This window comes from Hydra vulgaris, chromosome 02, assembly GCF_038396675.1.
Source record: "Hydra vulgaris chromosome 02, alternate assembly HydraT2T_AEP".
Taxonomy (NCBI): Eukaryota; Metazoa; Cnidaria; class Hydrozoa; order Anthoathecata; family Hydridae; genus Hydra; species Hydra vulgaris.
In genome coordinates, this window is record NC_088921.1 from 51,369,777 (window position 1) to 51,384,086 (window position 14,310).

The 14,310-nt window shown below is 27.9% G+C and overlaps 1 protein-coding gene across 3 annotated transcripts in view; it reads left to right on the forward strand.

The window, feature by feature from the left end:
* Nucleotides 1-7,501: 7,501 nt before the first annotated feature.
* LOC101240343 (folylpolyglutamate synthase, mitochondrial) overlaps nucleotides 7,502-14,310 on the forward strand; it is a 45,579-nt gene continuing 38,770 nt past the window's right edge. The window contains exons 1-4 of one of the 3 annotated variants that reach the window (XM_065791310.1): nucleotides 7,502-7,576; nucleotides 7,689-7,761; nucleotides 8,489-8,620; nucleotides 9,797-9,850. In XM_065791310.1, coding sequence (XP_065647382.1) covers nucleotides 7,750-7,761; nucleotides 8,489-8,620; nucleotides 9,797-9,850 — 198 coding nt within the window. In that variant the 5' untranslated portion in view covers nucleotides 7,502-7,576; nucleotides 7,689-7,749. Of the gene's footprint in view, nucleotides 7,762-8,488; nucleotides 8,621-9,796; nucleotides 9,851-14,310 lie in introns of all 3 variants that reach the window. The other 2 variants (XM_065791309.1, XM_065791311.1) reach the window with 2 other exon arrangements.

The following is a 14,310-nucleotide window of genomic DNA, read 5'->3' on the forward strand; positions in this document are numbered from 1 at the left end:
ATATGTTTTTTAAACTTTACATAACTATCATATCATGCATTCGTAGTCATGTAATCAACATAAAACTTTAATGTTGATACAACAAAATGCTTGAAGCCATATTATTTAGCGTATAGAAACGCATAAATAAAACTTTGCGGTATAACTTTACCGGTTGTCCGAAACTACATCAAATAGTCTTTTTCTTTTTTCCTATAATTTTTTTTTTTTATTAGAATTTTATAAGAACAGTTTTATAAAATTAAGTTCAAATGGGTAAAATCTAAAAAAAAAAAATATTTTTTTCATTTTAGTCCGACAGAAGAATATTTGTGTAATTTTTTAAAATAATTATATTTGAGATATACAAGAATTTTTTTTCAAATTACGCCACCTCGTTTTTTTCAGTTTGAAAGTGATTAAAATTTCATTTTCATAAAAAGTCTAACATAAAATATTTGCAAAAAATAAAAATAAAAAAATAAATGCGACTATTTACACATGTAGGGGAAGTTGGGGCACAGTGGATAGGATTTCTTTATTTTTTAAGTTGAGCAAAAGTTAAAATATGTATTTTTTTTTTTTTTTTCAAGGCGAAAGGATTGAGATATATGTCCTTCATGATAATAAATCACTAAAACCCAAGTATTTACTATCTAACGCCTCACAGAAAGGTTTAAAGTGAGTTGTGTTGCGTTATTCACTGTGCCCTAATACTGGGGCACAGTGAATCAATGAACGCAGCTGTCTATTAGTGATTGTGAATAGGGGCATAGCCAAATAACTATAAGGCTGAGGTAGTAAAGACACTATACACTATACTTTTAGCATACTTTTATTAATTATATTAGTATAAAATCATTACATTTATCAAGATGAGCAAAATTCTAATGTTTGAGAAAATGCCTTTTATTCACCGTGCTTTTCGATCCACTGTACCCCAACTTTCCCTATTTGTACATTTTTATCATATATACTTTTTCTTTTTTTTTATATATATACATCGACTGACTTAATATTTAGAACATCTAAGTAAACACAATACGTGTAAAGGACGTTTAAAAAACATTTTAAAATTGTTTTAAAGACGCTGTGTGTTTACTGGGATGCAAGGAGTTAACATTTACTCAACTATGGGTCTAAGTTTCCTAACTTAAAGGCCAAAATTTGCAGACTAACTTTTAAATAAACTTTTATGCTTATTTTTTTGGGCCATAATCAAGTTCAGTATAGTTGCATTAAGCATTCGTAAAACTATAGTTTTTTTTGCATCAATTTATTGCGTTATTAGGTTATCATGTATGCCATGGGCAGAAATGTTGTTAATCTCATTGTAAGTCAAAATTATTATTTCACTCGTTACTCTGTCTTTTATTAATCGTTCAAACAGGAAACACTTGGCAATATCAAATTTTAATAGTGTGAGTTCTATTTTTAGTGCAGCTAAAAAAATGCCGGTTTTTGTACGGATACCAATAATGCCTTTTACCATATATTATTCAAGTGTTTGAAATTTTTGAATTTCGCTTTTGTTAAGATGAAATATGTCAGTATTATAATATAATATTGTTCTACAAAAACAAATGAATAAATGTATCTTTAGTAATGGATCCGTAAATGTATCCGAACCCCAGTTTCTTGCTGCATAAGTTGCTTTTAAAAATTTATTTCGTCTTTGCTCACAATGGTTACTACTTCTAAGATCATCTCGAATGATTACTCGAGAGTATTCAATTGAGGTTACCTGGTTAATTGCAGAGTTTTTTTGTTTCTCTTGCTTTTGCACCAATCTTTATAAATTGTATTTTTTTTGGGATTCCATTGAATTTGGTAATTTTTACCATAACCCTCACAAGTTTTAAACAATAGATTTAAATCTTTAAGATTGGAAGCAATAACAAGAATATTATAAGCATACATTAAAATATCAATCTTTAAATTGTTAATACAAACACAGAGTAATGCGTTTTCCACTTGATTAATGAGTCTTTTATTTACAATCATTCACTCTTAGTTCAATCATAAATATTAAATTAATTGATAATTTTTCTTTTAGCAAGCAGTTTGTAGATCAAGATGAAGACAAAAATATTTTATTTGAGTTAAAAAACAGTATTATGTTACTACAAATGCAAATCTTTTAATAGTAAAAAAGCAAATGAAAGAAAGTAAACATGATAATTTTTTTTGCCTTGGTCAAGCCTTTGAAAGCGTCAACTCTATGCCTGAACGTTTTACCGGAATAAAAAATTAAAATTTTATGACTTTTAGCATTATATACTCTTTGCTCACAATTTCAATATGGTATTTGTTGATTCTATTCAACTCATTTCACCAGAAAGTTCACCCCTTCTTCCTTATCAATGTCGATTATCTGACTGGAGCCAGAAAACGAACCTTGAACCTCTTTGTTATGAGCCGGAACTCTAAGTACTTTGCCACGGCTGATATTGTTTATAAATTATATAATCAATAACCAATAAAAAAAACGACTAGCTAAACATTTAACTTTTTATCTGCCTTAAGTACCAGTATACCGTTGCATTTTCCAAGTAGTACACCATACATAAATTAAGCAGAAGATCAAGAGTTAGAAAAGAGTGGTTTAAGGTAACAGTATGTAGTTAGTGGTAGAGGTAGGGAAAATAGAAAATTTAAGTTCTTTTTTTTTCCAATAATTTGTTATAAAGAATAGAAAAAAGACTATTACACGTTTATTAGCTTATTGCTATACTTGCGCAAAAATATCATTTAAAATAAGAATGCAAGCAGCATGTATTGTTGGGCTTACCATAATTTGCGCTTGTTGACTTAAATGAATTTTCAGTAAGAAAAACCTCAATTTGTTTTAGTTGGCACAACAGCATCAAACATGCAGCTGAATCAACTGAATTTTGTGTTAGTTGGCGTAACAAAGTTAAGTATACAGTTGCGTCTACCTAATATTTTTTTAGCCATTACATTGGGCAGCGTAGGGTATAAAACTTAACGATGGTGTAGACAGATGAGTCAATAAGCTGCCAATCCTATGCCAATTCAAAGTCAAAACACAGCTATAGTGCTATGGTGACCAAACAATAAGAAATGCGTTGGATAAATTCGGGTTAACTAAATTTTAGATCAAGTATCTGTCAATCAAAAAGTGATAATTTTTTATTCATACTTAAATAGTTAATTTCATTACCTGCAAATAAAACTGATTTAGAGGTAAGATTGTCAAGAAGACTCTATTAATCTAAATGAGAAGCAATATGAAAAAAAGATGGAATTGCGTATATATATTCTTAATAATTGCTTTTTATATGCTGTATCAAGATACAGCATTTAAAAAGAAATTATTGAGAAAACCAGCTTGATTTTTATGTCAAGAGCAATGACACTAGTCTCACTGAATTCATTAAAGCACCACAAAACTTTTTTAACTTTACGATGAATAAAACAGCTGTAGAACAAAGTTAAAAAAGTAAAATAAAAAGAAAGATTGTCATTAAAAGCTTAATTCAAGACCTTGCTAAAAATAGTATGAAGACTAATTGAATGATTGTTGGAAGTATCTCCTGCATTTAATATCTTAATAATCAATTTCAAAAATATTGAAAAGGTTCCGTGAGAACATTTTCCAATATTATCACAAGAATGTTGCTAGAATCAAAAACTGAAGAACCCTAAGAAAAAGCTTAGAATTTTACAATTTTTGTCTGATTTAGTAAAAAGATCTCTTTCTATTCAATACGACACCATTTGTAATAAAAATACATTCAATACATGCACACCTCCACGATATGCACACATCCCCAATATGCATAGTTCCAAAGCTTAATGCACAATAAACCGAAGTACAGAAATTATCAAACTTTTAATGAACATTATATGCAGTAACAATATCTATTTTCTAGAACATTTACTTACACTTTTTAACCAGTTGTCAGTAAAGTTTAGTTGTAGAAACAAACGTCTTAAAACTTTACCATATAGAAATTAGACATAAAACGGACGCCTTCAAGATAAAGGACGTTTCGTTTTTAAGGTATTTGTTTTATGATTATTTTAGTTTTAAGTGACATAAAACACATTTAAAAAATATATATACAAGGGGGAGGGGAGACCAAAAGTTCGTGTAATGGAGGAGATGGAGTTGGGATAGGGGCGGTTGCTAAGTGTCAAACTAATTAGTGACTCATCATTAGTATATAAATTTTTGTTTCAGCTCTGACGCATTATTCTTTTACAAATGGTTGCCTGCTAAACTAAGGGTGTGTTGCTCTTGCAAGACAACGCGCCGGTTCACAAGAGCAGAGTTGCAATTGTTGTTCTGCACACACGTGGCTTTGAATCACTAGTGCACCCACCCTACAGTCCAGATCTGGCACCAAGTGATTTTTATTTGCTCCCTTATTTAAAAAAATACTTAAGGGGAAGGAAACTTTCCGATAATAATGAGGTAAAGAAGGCAATTTTGGCTCATTTTGAAGCAAAAAATAAAAAGTACTTTTATGATGGCATATAAAAATTAATTCATAGATCTAATGAGTGTGTTTAACTTAAGAGAGATTATATTGAAAATGAAAAATTGATTTGTTGTTTCGTTCTATTTAAAACCCCTCCATTTGGCAAACATTTTAATCCCCTCTTCCCCCCATCCTCTTATATATGAGGAGCCTATCTGCAAAACGCTAAATCCGAGTAAATTGATTTTGAGAAATCGAAGGAAAACTGGCCCACGCCTAATTAGCGCACAAAAAAAAATTGTGTTTATTAAATTTGTATCATTAAATAGACACTATAAAATCACGTGCATAAAAAAAATGCAACTCTACAGGATCTTGAAATAAACCTATTTGAAATATGGAGCCTATTTTGATAATGTCAGTTGGACTTAGATTATATTGAAAATGTTTGGTTAAATTCACATGACTTGTTAGTTTATTAAAAAATATTGAAATATTTTGATTTATTTATCTTGCGCGAATTATACTATTATTATACTTTAATAAGGTTTTTTATTATTATACTATAAATAAGGTAACGGAAAAAGAAGTATAAAACAAAGGGAAAAACAAAATATTGTTAGTTTTTTATTAAGAAACTGATCAACAAAATAAAATTTGAAATACAACAAAAAGTTAAACATGTCTGCTTACAGCATTTTCATCAAGACAACTGCAAATAATATCTTCCTCATCTTCTAGGCGTTCTTCTATTAAAGAATCAATAGCAATACTTATAAAAAAATTTAAAACGAATATCCTGCTCCCAGTTCATTCCTGCATGCACAAGAATTAAACTTCTGATATCTTTCTTTTTAGCGTCGTCAACTGAGACTCCTTTCTGAATCTGAGATGGACAAGAAAAACAGTCACGCTCTCTCTTTGTTATAATCTGAGGACTGTTCTGTCTCTTTGGACTTTAATATTTTTAAGTGATCCTCTTGTGATAAAAAAAGGGTTTATTTTCCTGAATTTTGATTGGCAATGGTTTTTAAAAAACTCTCAGAGATACTGATTTAAAATCTAACACACTCCAGTCTCTTTCTGCAATTTTCACTCTTCCCTGTGTACTGTAAATATTATACTACTCTTCTGGGGAATATATTCGTTCAATCTTTTTAAGCTTTTTTTCTAAAGTTCCAAATACACTTCCACAAGGCAAAAATGTATGTTCTCGAACAGGAAACAAAAGTTCAATTGTTTTTACTAATATCGGTGCATGTCTTAACAGCCAGAAGTCTGCCATATAAATTAAAGCAATATTTTTATTTTGACCACCACATGCATCAGAAACTAAACGAATAGTGTCTACGCCATCCATGTGTGTATTGCAGAGCTTGTCAAATACTGCATAGGAACAGAAAGAACTATTCTTTTTGAAATCATTCTCATTCCAAGTATAGATAGTAACATTATCTTGATTTAATGATCCGTTATTTTTATTTTCTACAACACAAAAGTTGTATATGTAAAGTTGTCTACTGTAATAAGCTCGCTGATCTGGAACTTTAAGAATGACTTGGTTTTGTTGATGGTCAAAGCAAATAATTTTTAAACCATCTCTCTGTTCCTTTAAAAGATCATAGAATGCATTTGCTATACACTTATGAAAAACTAAATCAGTAGTTAAACTGCTCTTCCTTTTTAAATTATTTTCAATCTTTATTTGGTTTCAAATTCTTTCACAAAATGAACATGCATCTGATTTAGGAGAACCAAACCCTAAATTAAAGTTGCTTATAAAAATTTTTCGGAAAAATTCATGTCACTAGTAGATGGGGTTCCTTTTCTGCATAAAATTTCCATACTGTTTTAATACTTTTAAGCTCTGATGGTAGATAAAATTTTATAGATTTCTTTCTGTTATAATGATTCTCCCTTCCAGGAAGAGTCTTTATAAATTCTATCACAGCCTTTCGCTTATCCGTAAAATTATGGCTCTTTTTATCACCACCTCTGTTTTCTTTTCTAGGATTAACATATTTAAAGAAATGTTTTGCAATATTTTGAACACGAGTACCAACATGTAAGCATTATAGAAAAGTGTCTTTACAAACATGCACTATTTGTCTGTTTGCTTTTTCCATAAAATAACTAATTTCACAACTAGACCTATTTCTCATTTTTTGAGAATAAAATTGTTTTTTTTCTAAATTGTTGCTTTTTCTGAACAGACAAAAATTTATACATATTTTTATTATATATTTGTCTTGGTCACATTTTTTGATAGCATTATAAAAATGAGCATTAAAAAGGTAGAGGTCAGTATTTTTTATTTCAAAACATTTGTATGTCGTGTATTTTGTGTTCATGTCGGCAATAGTGTTTTGAAGGTGGTTTTGGTCCATGCCTAAAAATTAAAATGTATACTAACATATATACACACACACACACACACACACACACACACACACACACACACACACACACACACACACACACACACACACACACACACACACACACACACACACACATATATATATATATATATATATATATATATATATATATATGTTTATATAAAACTTTTAATATTTATAATATAAAAATGCACTACTTGCCTTTCAACTTGTTTTCATTTTCTTGCGTTACCCTTAGTAATACGGTGGCTTGCTTTTTCTCCAACAGCTATAAAACTTTGAGTAATTTCGGTCATTTTTTTCTATGTGAATAATAAATAAAACTTGAAGCACCAGCAAAAAGTGCGCCAATTTTAAAATAAACACTCCTTTTATTGGTTGCTAAAAAATAATAACGTCATTTGATTCGCTGCGGACTTAGTACGTTTTGAAACTCTGACCCTGTTTGACTTAGGGTGTTTTGAAAATGTTGTGATATTTTCCCTAAATATTTTTAGGACCTAGAGTCTTTTATTAGATCTAATTTTTAAATAGATTATAGATTTCAGTATCTAGAATGTAGAAATGTAATCAACTCAACTTTTTTATTTTTGTGACTTAGCGCGTTTTGCAGATGGGCTCCTCATATACATTTTTGTCATAATTAGTTTCATTTTCGTTTCTAACTTTCTCGGAATTCTTTAAATTTTGGTAATTTTGCGGACGCAAAATGGCTAAATAGAAGATTATAAAAGCGTTTTAAATAAGGTTCAGGTCCACTTTTTTTTTCTGGAACTAAATTATTTTATCTTTAACTATGTGATGAATACGTGTTATTTTATTTTAAATAAATGGTGGCAGTAACTGTTTGTCAACTTAGAAATTCATTTTGGCGGTATCAGTTTTATCTCAGGCGCTTTTTAGCTTCGATACATTGCGATATGTCGTACGAGGCAAGCTATTTTAATTATATAAATCTTTTATTTTTATATTTGTATCATAAGTTTTATTTAACTTTATTGCTTTCTTATATATTTTAGTTTAAAATTATGCAAATCTTTTTATGGACTCATTTCAATCACTTTTGTTTGGCAATATTGTTGGTGTTCTTTTTTATGATAGAATGCCCATAAGTTTTTATATTAGTAAAATATTTGTTATAATATTAACAATAAAAGTCCTAATTATTATTATATAATATTTTAGTATCTCATTATGTTAATAATTAACAAAATTTTATTAGGAAGATTAATAGTTATTGGGTTAGATATATTGATTGTCATTTTGCGATAGATGCAAATAACTTACATTCACAAATTATGGCTTAAAATTCAATAATTATAGGGTCAAACTTTAAATTTATTTATATATCATTATATATATATATCACATAAAAATTTAATAAAAGCTGAGTTATTATATTTTTCTTAATATTCACTATAAATGTAAATTAGTTGCAAGTAGATTTTAACATTGATAATTATTAAATATACTAAAAAACAATCTTGATGATGATCTCATCAAGATGTTTATTGTAGTAGTAGCAATTAAAAATTTAGATAATTTTGACTTGCAGTATTTAGTGATATTTTCTCTTTAAATTTTGAATTTTCCTGTTTTTGTTATTAATTTAATTTTTTAAGTAGAATATTTATATAAAGAGTTATTCTTTTTGTTTAGGATGCAATAAAGTCATTAAACAGTTTGCAATCAAATGCAGCTGTAATTGAAAAATTACGCAATGAGCAGGGCCGGTTCCAACAAAACAGTCTTCCAGAAATGCTTGCATTTTTACATCGAATAAATGTAAAAGTATGATGTTTTTATAGTTTATACTTTTAAACATAATTTAAACAATAATATTGAATATGCTTAATTTGTTACATAGTTTTAGTTTTTATAAAATAAATAATTAAAAAGCTAAAAGAAAGACATTTTTTAATTTTAAAGAACTTTATAGACTTATTTTAATAAAATCAACTATTCTTAAGTCTTAGCATAGCTGCTGGTACTCATAGTGTATTGCAATATGTTGAAGGCTTAAATTTAGTAAATTTTGGCGTGCATCTGGGTTAAGTTCTTAGTTCTTTGCTTTTTATTATTGTCTTGGAAGTTATTTCTAAAGAGTTCAGTTTTGATTTTTTGATTACCGTTTAGCTATTTTCTACACATAATTTATGCTTGATTGCAGAGACAGAAAAAGATAGAGCTAACATTAAGACTTTGATATTTGAAGATGGAATGGAATCAAATGGCTAAAAATAAACAAGAATAAGAGAAAATTAATGCATTGTAAAGTCGAAAATACGCTAGCAGAAAATACTGGAAAATGGCAAAAGAAATTAGAGAAAACTCTTATGTCTTTTTCACTTGATTTTTTTTCTGTTTAGCAGCCTTGCTTTTAAGATTTCTGTTTCTGCATATTTTACTAAATCATATGGTTTATAGATTGCTTGTAATAGCATTAAAATAAAATAAAATAGATGCAACTGTAGTTTTTTGCTATTTAATCAAATTAAGACTCTAGAGGGGTAAGATATACAAGGATAGGTGATGCTACTTATCCAGGTGAAAGTAACCTACCTAAAAGAAAACTTTTGATGTTAATCTTCTAAGTGGTGCTATCACAGTAAAAATACTCAGTCCTGATCTGCTTCAATGATTATTGCCAAAAAGGGTAGCTGGTTTTAAAAAGTTGTTCTAACTCCTCCATAATGTTGTAAATAATTTAGAAAATAGCGTTATGGAAACCCACCAAAATCACTTAAATGTTAAATTATAACATTTAACTTAAAATATAAGGTTTTTTTTGTAATTGTTATTTATTATAATACTATATTATTTTATTATATCTATTATAATACTGTTTCTGAAATTTTGTTATTGTTTTTATAATTTTAGTATTGTTTTTATAGTTTTTTATTCTATTTAACATTTAAACTTTAATGAGCAAAAAAAATTTATTTTGTCTTTTAATATTTGTTTTAGGTATCTGATTTAGATTCATTGAATATAATTCATATTAGTGGCACAAAAGGAAAGGTCATCAATAATTTTTAAACTTTTTATTAACAAAGTATATTCTAATGATATATGAATCTAATAATGAACCATGTATTTTGATTTATCAAAAAATAAAAAAGTACTTTAGAAAATTGTGCCTTAAAACTATGTCTTCTCTAGTTATATTAATTTATAACTTATATTAATGTAATGTGTATGTCTTTAAAACTATTGCTATGCACCGATGTATAAACTAAAGCTATTGGGTCATTCCATCTCAAATCAAACCCAAAAATATAGTTTTTGGCACCATGTCATCTCAGATTTTAATGATTTTTGGAATACAAGCTTAAATAAATGGAAGAAAACTTCAATTCAAATTTTAATGTCTTTAAGATTTCAGAGATGTCAATACTCAGTCCCAACCTCTTTATTGACTGTTTTTTTTTCAGCGCTATTTATTTTTTAAGCTAATTACATAACAAAACTGTTATGCAATTAGCTTAAAAAATAAATAGCGCTGAAAAAAAAATAGTTAGCTGCAAATTTTCCCTGTTATTGAACAATGAAATACTTGTTCAATAGCAGGGAAAATTTGCACCTAACTATTTTTTAGGGTGAGGAACTTGGTTTCTAATGGAAGTTGGTTTCTAATCTAGGAAACTTGTCAAAAATCAAGGTACTTGCTTTCTAGGAAAATGGTTTCCAAAACACTAAAAATTTAAAGCTTCTTTATGAAAATTCAATTTCAAAATGGTATAATATTTTTTGTAAGTTTGACAACCCTACAAAAAATTGTTTATCTTGAGATGTCTAAAAGATACAATTCTGAAAATTTTTCCTAATGTTCTAAATGTAACAAATGCCATAATACAAAAAAACTGCAAGGATTTTCTTTTTTAAATCAGATTTATTTGCATTTAAAGTTGTATAATACTAAACCCAAAAAGTATTGAAATTACAAAAATTAACCATGGAAATAATTAAATAGTTGTAAGAAAAATTAAAATAAGGCAATAAGAATTAACAGTTTCATAAAAAATTAGTTCTCTGGTTTCAAGTTTGCCAAGCTTTTTTTAATGCTTTATTGATCAATTTTGCTGATTTTATATTGTCTTTATGTGACAGTTGTTGGAATATTAATTATTAACAATAAGTTTGTTGATGGAATCCAGCACACATCATCTCTAGAAGATCAACAATATGATCTTGAAGGGTAAAATGGCTGCATGAATTTAACTTGAAAGTCTTTATTTCAACATCAATATCCTCAACAAGTTCGATCCATGGATTGTTATCATATAGTAAACATACAAACATTCCAATGCTTATATTCAAAAAGCATTCTTTAGTAACTCATCAGTTTGAAAATTGAAAATAAATGAGTACTCTAATTGTTCGAAACAACTTTAGCTCCAATTTTTGTGTTACTTATTGGAATGAAGTTATGATAGCTGCAAGTGCCTGGTAATATTTTTGCAGTTGCATATCTTTGCTCCATTTCACTTCGGATTATCATGTTTGACTCCTAAGATATGAATAAAAACTAATTCCTGTGATTTTATTTTGGCAAAAATAAAACCTTGCAGATGCTGTAAGTATATGATTTGTTGTTGTTCGAAGAAGACTAGCAATTAAAGTTATTCTTTTAACAGTGCCACCAATACCATCACATGGTGATTTGCTGTGACTTGTTGCAAAGAAAGAACATACACATTTTATAGCAAAATCTTGTTCATGATGGCATATATTTATGAGTGTTTGTAGTTTTTGAACTGGCCAGCACACCCATCTGAATATTAATGAATATATTTGATGAGAAATATTGCTTGTAATATATTCAATTATTAACTTCATCACATGATATACCATGTCTTCCATTGTTTGTAATCTATATAATAATCATCATCTTCATCAATATCTTCTTGAGAGTATAACTCATTTTCAAGATAATGTCCTAATATAGAATCTTTTGGACACAAAAGGCAACTATGTATTATGCATATTTTGTTAGCCCTACTACAAATAAGCGTATCAATAAGTTCATGATAATCCTTTGATAATTCAACTGCACTAATCATTAACTTCACATTTTGGAGGTATGTGCACACAAATACTGTATGTGTACCAGATGCTTCTACTGTAAAACACTGTTCTAGACGATGTGAGCAAAAGTTAGAAAAACAAGTCTTTATATCAGGATAACTTGTTTTAAACTTAGCATACAGTTCTTTTAGATTTAAGAGAATCAAACACTTTTGCATATGATATTTTCGAGCTATACTCACAAAATCTTTTTTTCCAGGTATTTGCCTGCTATTTTCATCATTACAATAAAATTCAATAATTTTATCTACAGTCTCTTGAGATATTTTCTTTCTTTTTTTTTTTTTCACGTAAAGATAAAAAACCATTTTTATGCAGCAGTTTGTGTGATATCTGCACCATATAACTAGTAACATTAAGTTCTTTTTCTATACATTTGTTAGACCAAGATATTGGAACCAGTCTTAGTAATTGAATTTTTTGATTGCGATTGGAAATTAACATTTTATTTTTATTTTTTTTAAATTAAAAAAAAATAAATAAAACTAATGTTTTTCAATTTCCAGCAAGCTGCAAATTTCTTTACATTCTCCTATAAACACGACTGATAATTACTGCTTTAGTGAGTATTTTGAAAAAAAAATCAAGTCTATATAACTACAATAAAGCCTAAAAAAAGTTTCATGGTTAATAATATTAATTAATTATGTCTTAATAATTCTTATCAGCTAAATACAGTATCTTCTCTAAAAAACTTTTGTCGACCAACTGGACCAGCTAGAAGTGTTAGTGACTATATCCACAATCATAGATATACTTCTGAGATCTGTAGACACTCAAGTAGAAGGAATTTTTTTACAATCGTGTTATTAAAATTTGGAACAATTTGACGTTTGAAGTCGAACTCATTAATTAGTGTTAAACTTTAAAAAAAGTCTTTATGAACTTTATTATGTGAATTAAAATTGCAAATTTTAGTTTTTAAATTTGCTGCTAAAGTGGATTACCACTCAGTGAGCATTTGCTCACGGCAGCAATTAAATAAATACCTTTTCTTTATTTTCCATTGTGTGAATTAAATGAGTTACAGCAAGTTATGTGGATTGTGGAGTAATATGTTAAGTAAACATATTCATGGTGTAAGCAAACTGTTGTATTTTCATCAATTTTAATGCCAGAGCAACTAACTAATAAGTCTTTTTCTACATTATCGAGATCTGAAACTTGATATTATTGGATTTCACATGTTTGTTTGTGGCAAATTTTTTTATTTATTATTCCAACTGGACATCTTTCTTTATCATTTATATTTATATATTATTTTTTAGTTCTGTAAGAAATAATTTTGAAATAATTATTATATAAGATTGGTAAATAAAAAGTCCTTTATTAAATATAAAGATTGTATAAAGTAAAGACCTTTAATGTAAAATGTAAACAAGTTCATATATTAGAACTGTTTCTCAGATTCTAAAACCTTTAAAAAAAAGTGCAAAAAAATAAATGTATATAATTTTTTTTCATTATAAAACAACAATTTTTCTTTTTTGAATTTTTTTATAAAACTCTCAATGCAAATAAATCACATTCAAAAAAAAGTTATAAGGAGATTTTTATATAGAAATATAGGAAATAATTTCAAAATCATATCTTTCAATAATTTCAATATCTTTTAGGCTTGAGATATACTTCTTTTTATACGGAGCATCAGAAAATTTGTAAAAAGTGTTACACCATATTGAAATTGAATTTTCATATCAATTTTTTTAGTGTTTTAGAAATCATTTTTGAGTTCCTCACACTAAAAAGTAGTAAGGTACAAATTTTTAACACTTTTAAGTTAGAGATAGAGAGTATTTCATACGTTAAAGCTAATTGTGTTATGCAATTAGCTTAAAAAATACATGGCTCTGAAAAAAACAGCAAAAAAAAGAGATTCAAACTTAGTTTCCATATCTCTGAAACCGTTAGGAATTAGACACTAAAATTTGGAGTGAATTTTTCTTTCATTTATTTAAGTTTGTATACCAAAATCATCAAAATCTGAGGTGGCATGGTGACAAGCATAAATTGAATTGAGCTGGAATGACCCTATTGCTAGACATCACAATAGAAACCAATATAATATGTAATTTATTATATCAGATTTTGCAACTGTTTTGTAGATCTGAAAATGCACTACTAAGTTTTTAACACCAAGTTTTTTAGTAACAAGTGATGCCTATGAGATGCCTTGTATCATGTATGCTTTGCAAGCAAGTGGTTCCCAAACCCCATTTTGTCTCTGCTAGTACCATAATCAACTTGTTTCTCTGTTTAACAGCCTTGTTTTTTAATATTTATGTTTTAACATATTTTATTAAATCATATGGTTGAGAAATGCTTGTAAAAACATAAAGAAAAATTTGTAGCAACTGTAGTCTTATGCTTTTTTACATAGCAAGGATAAACTG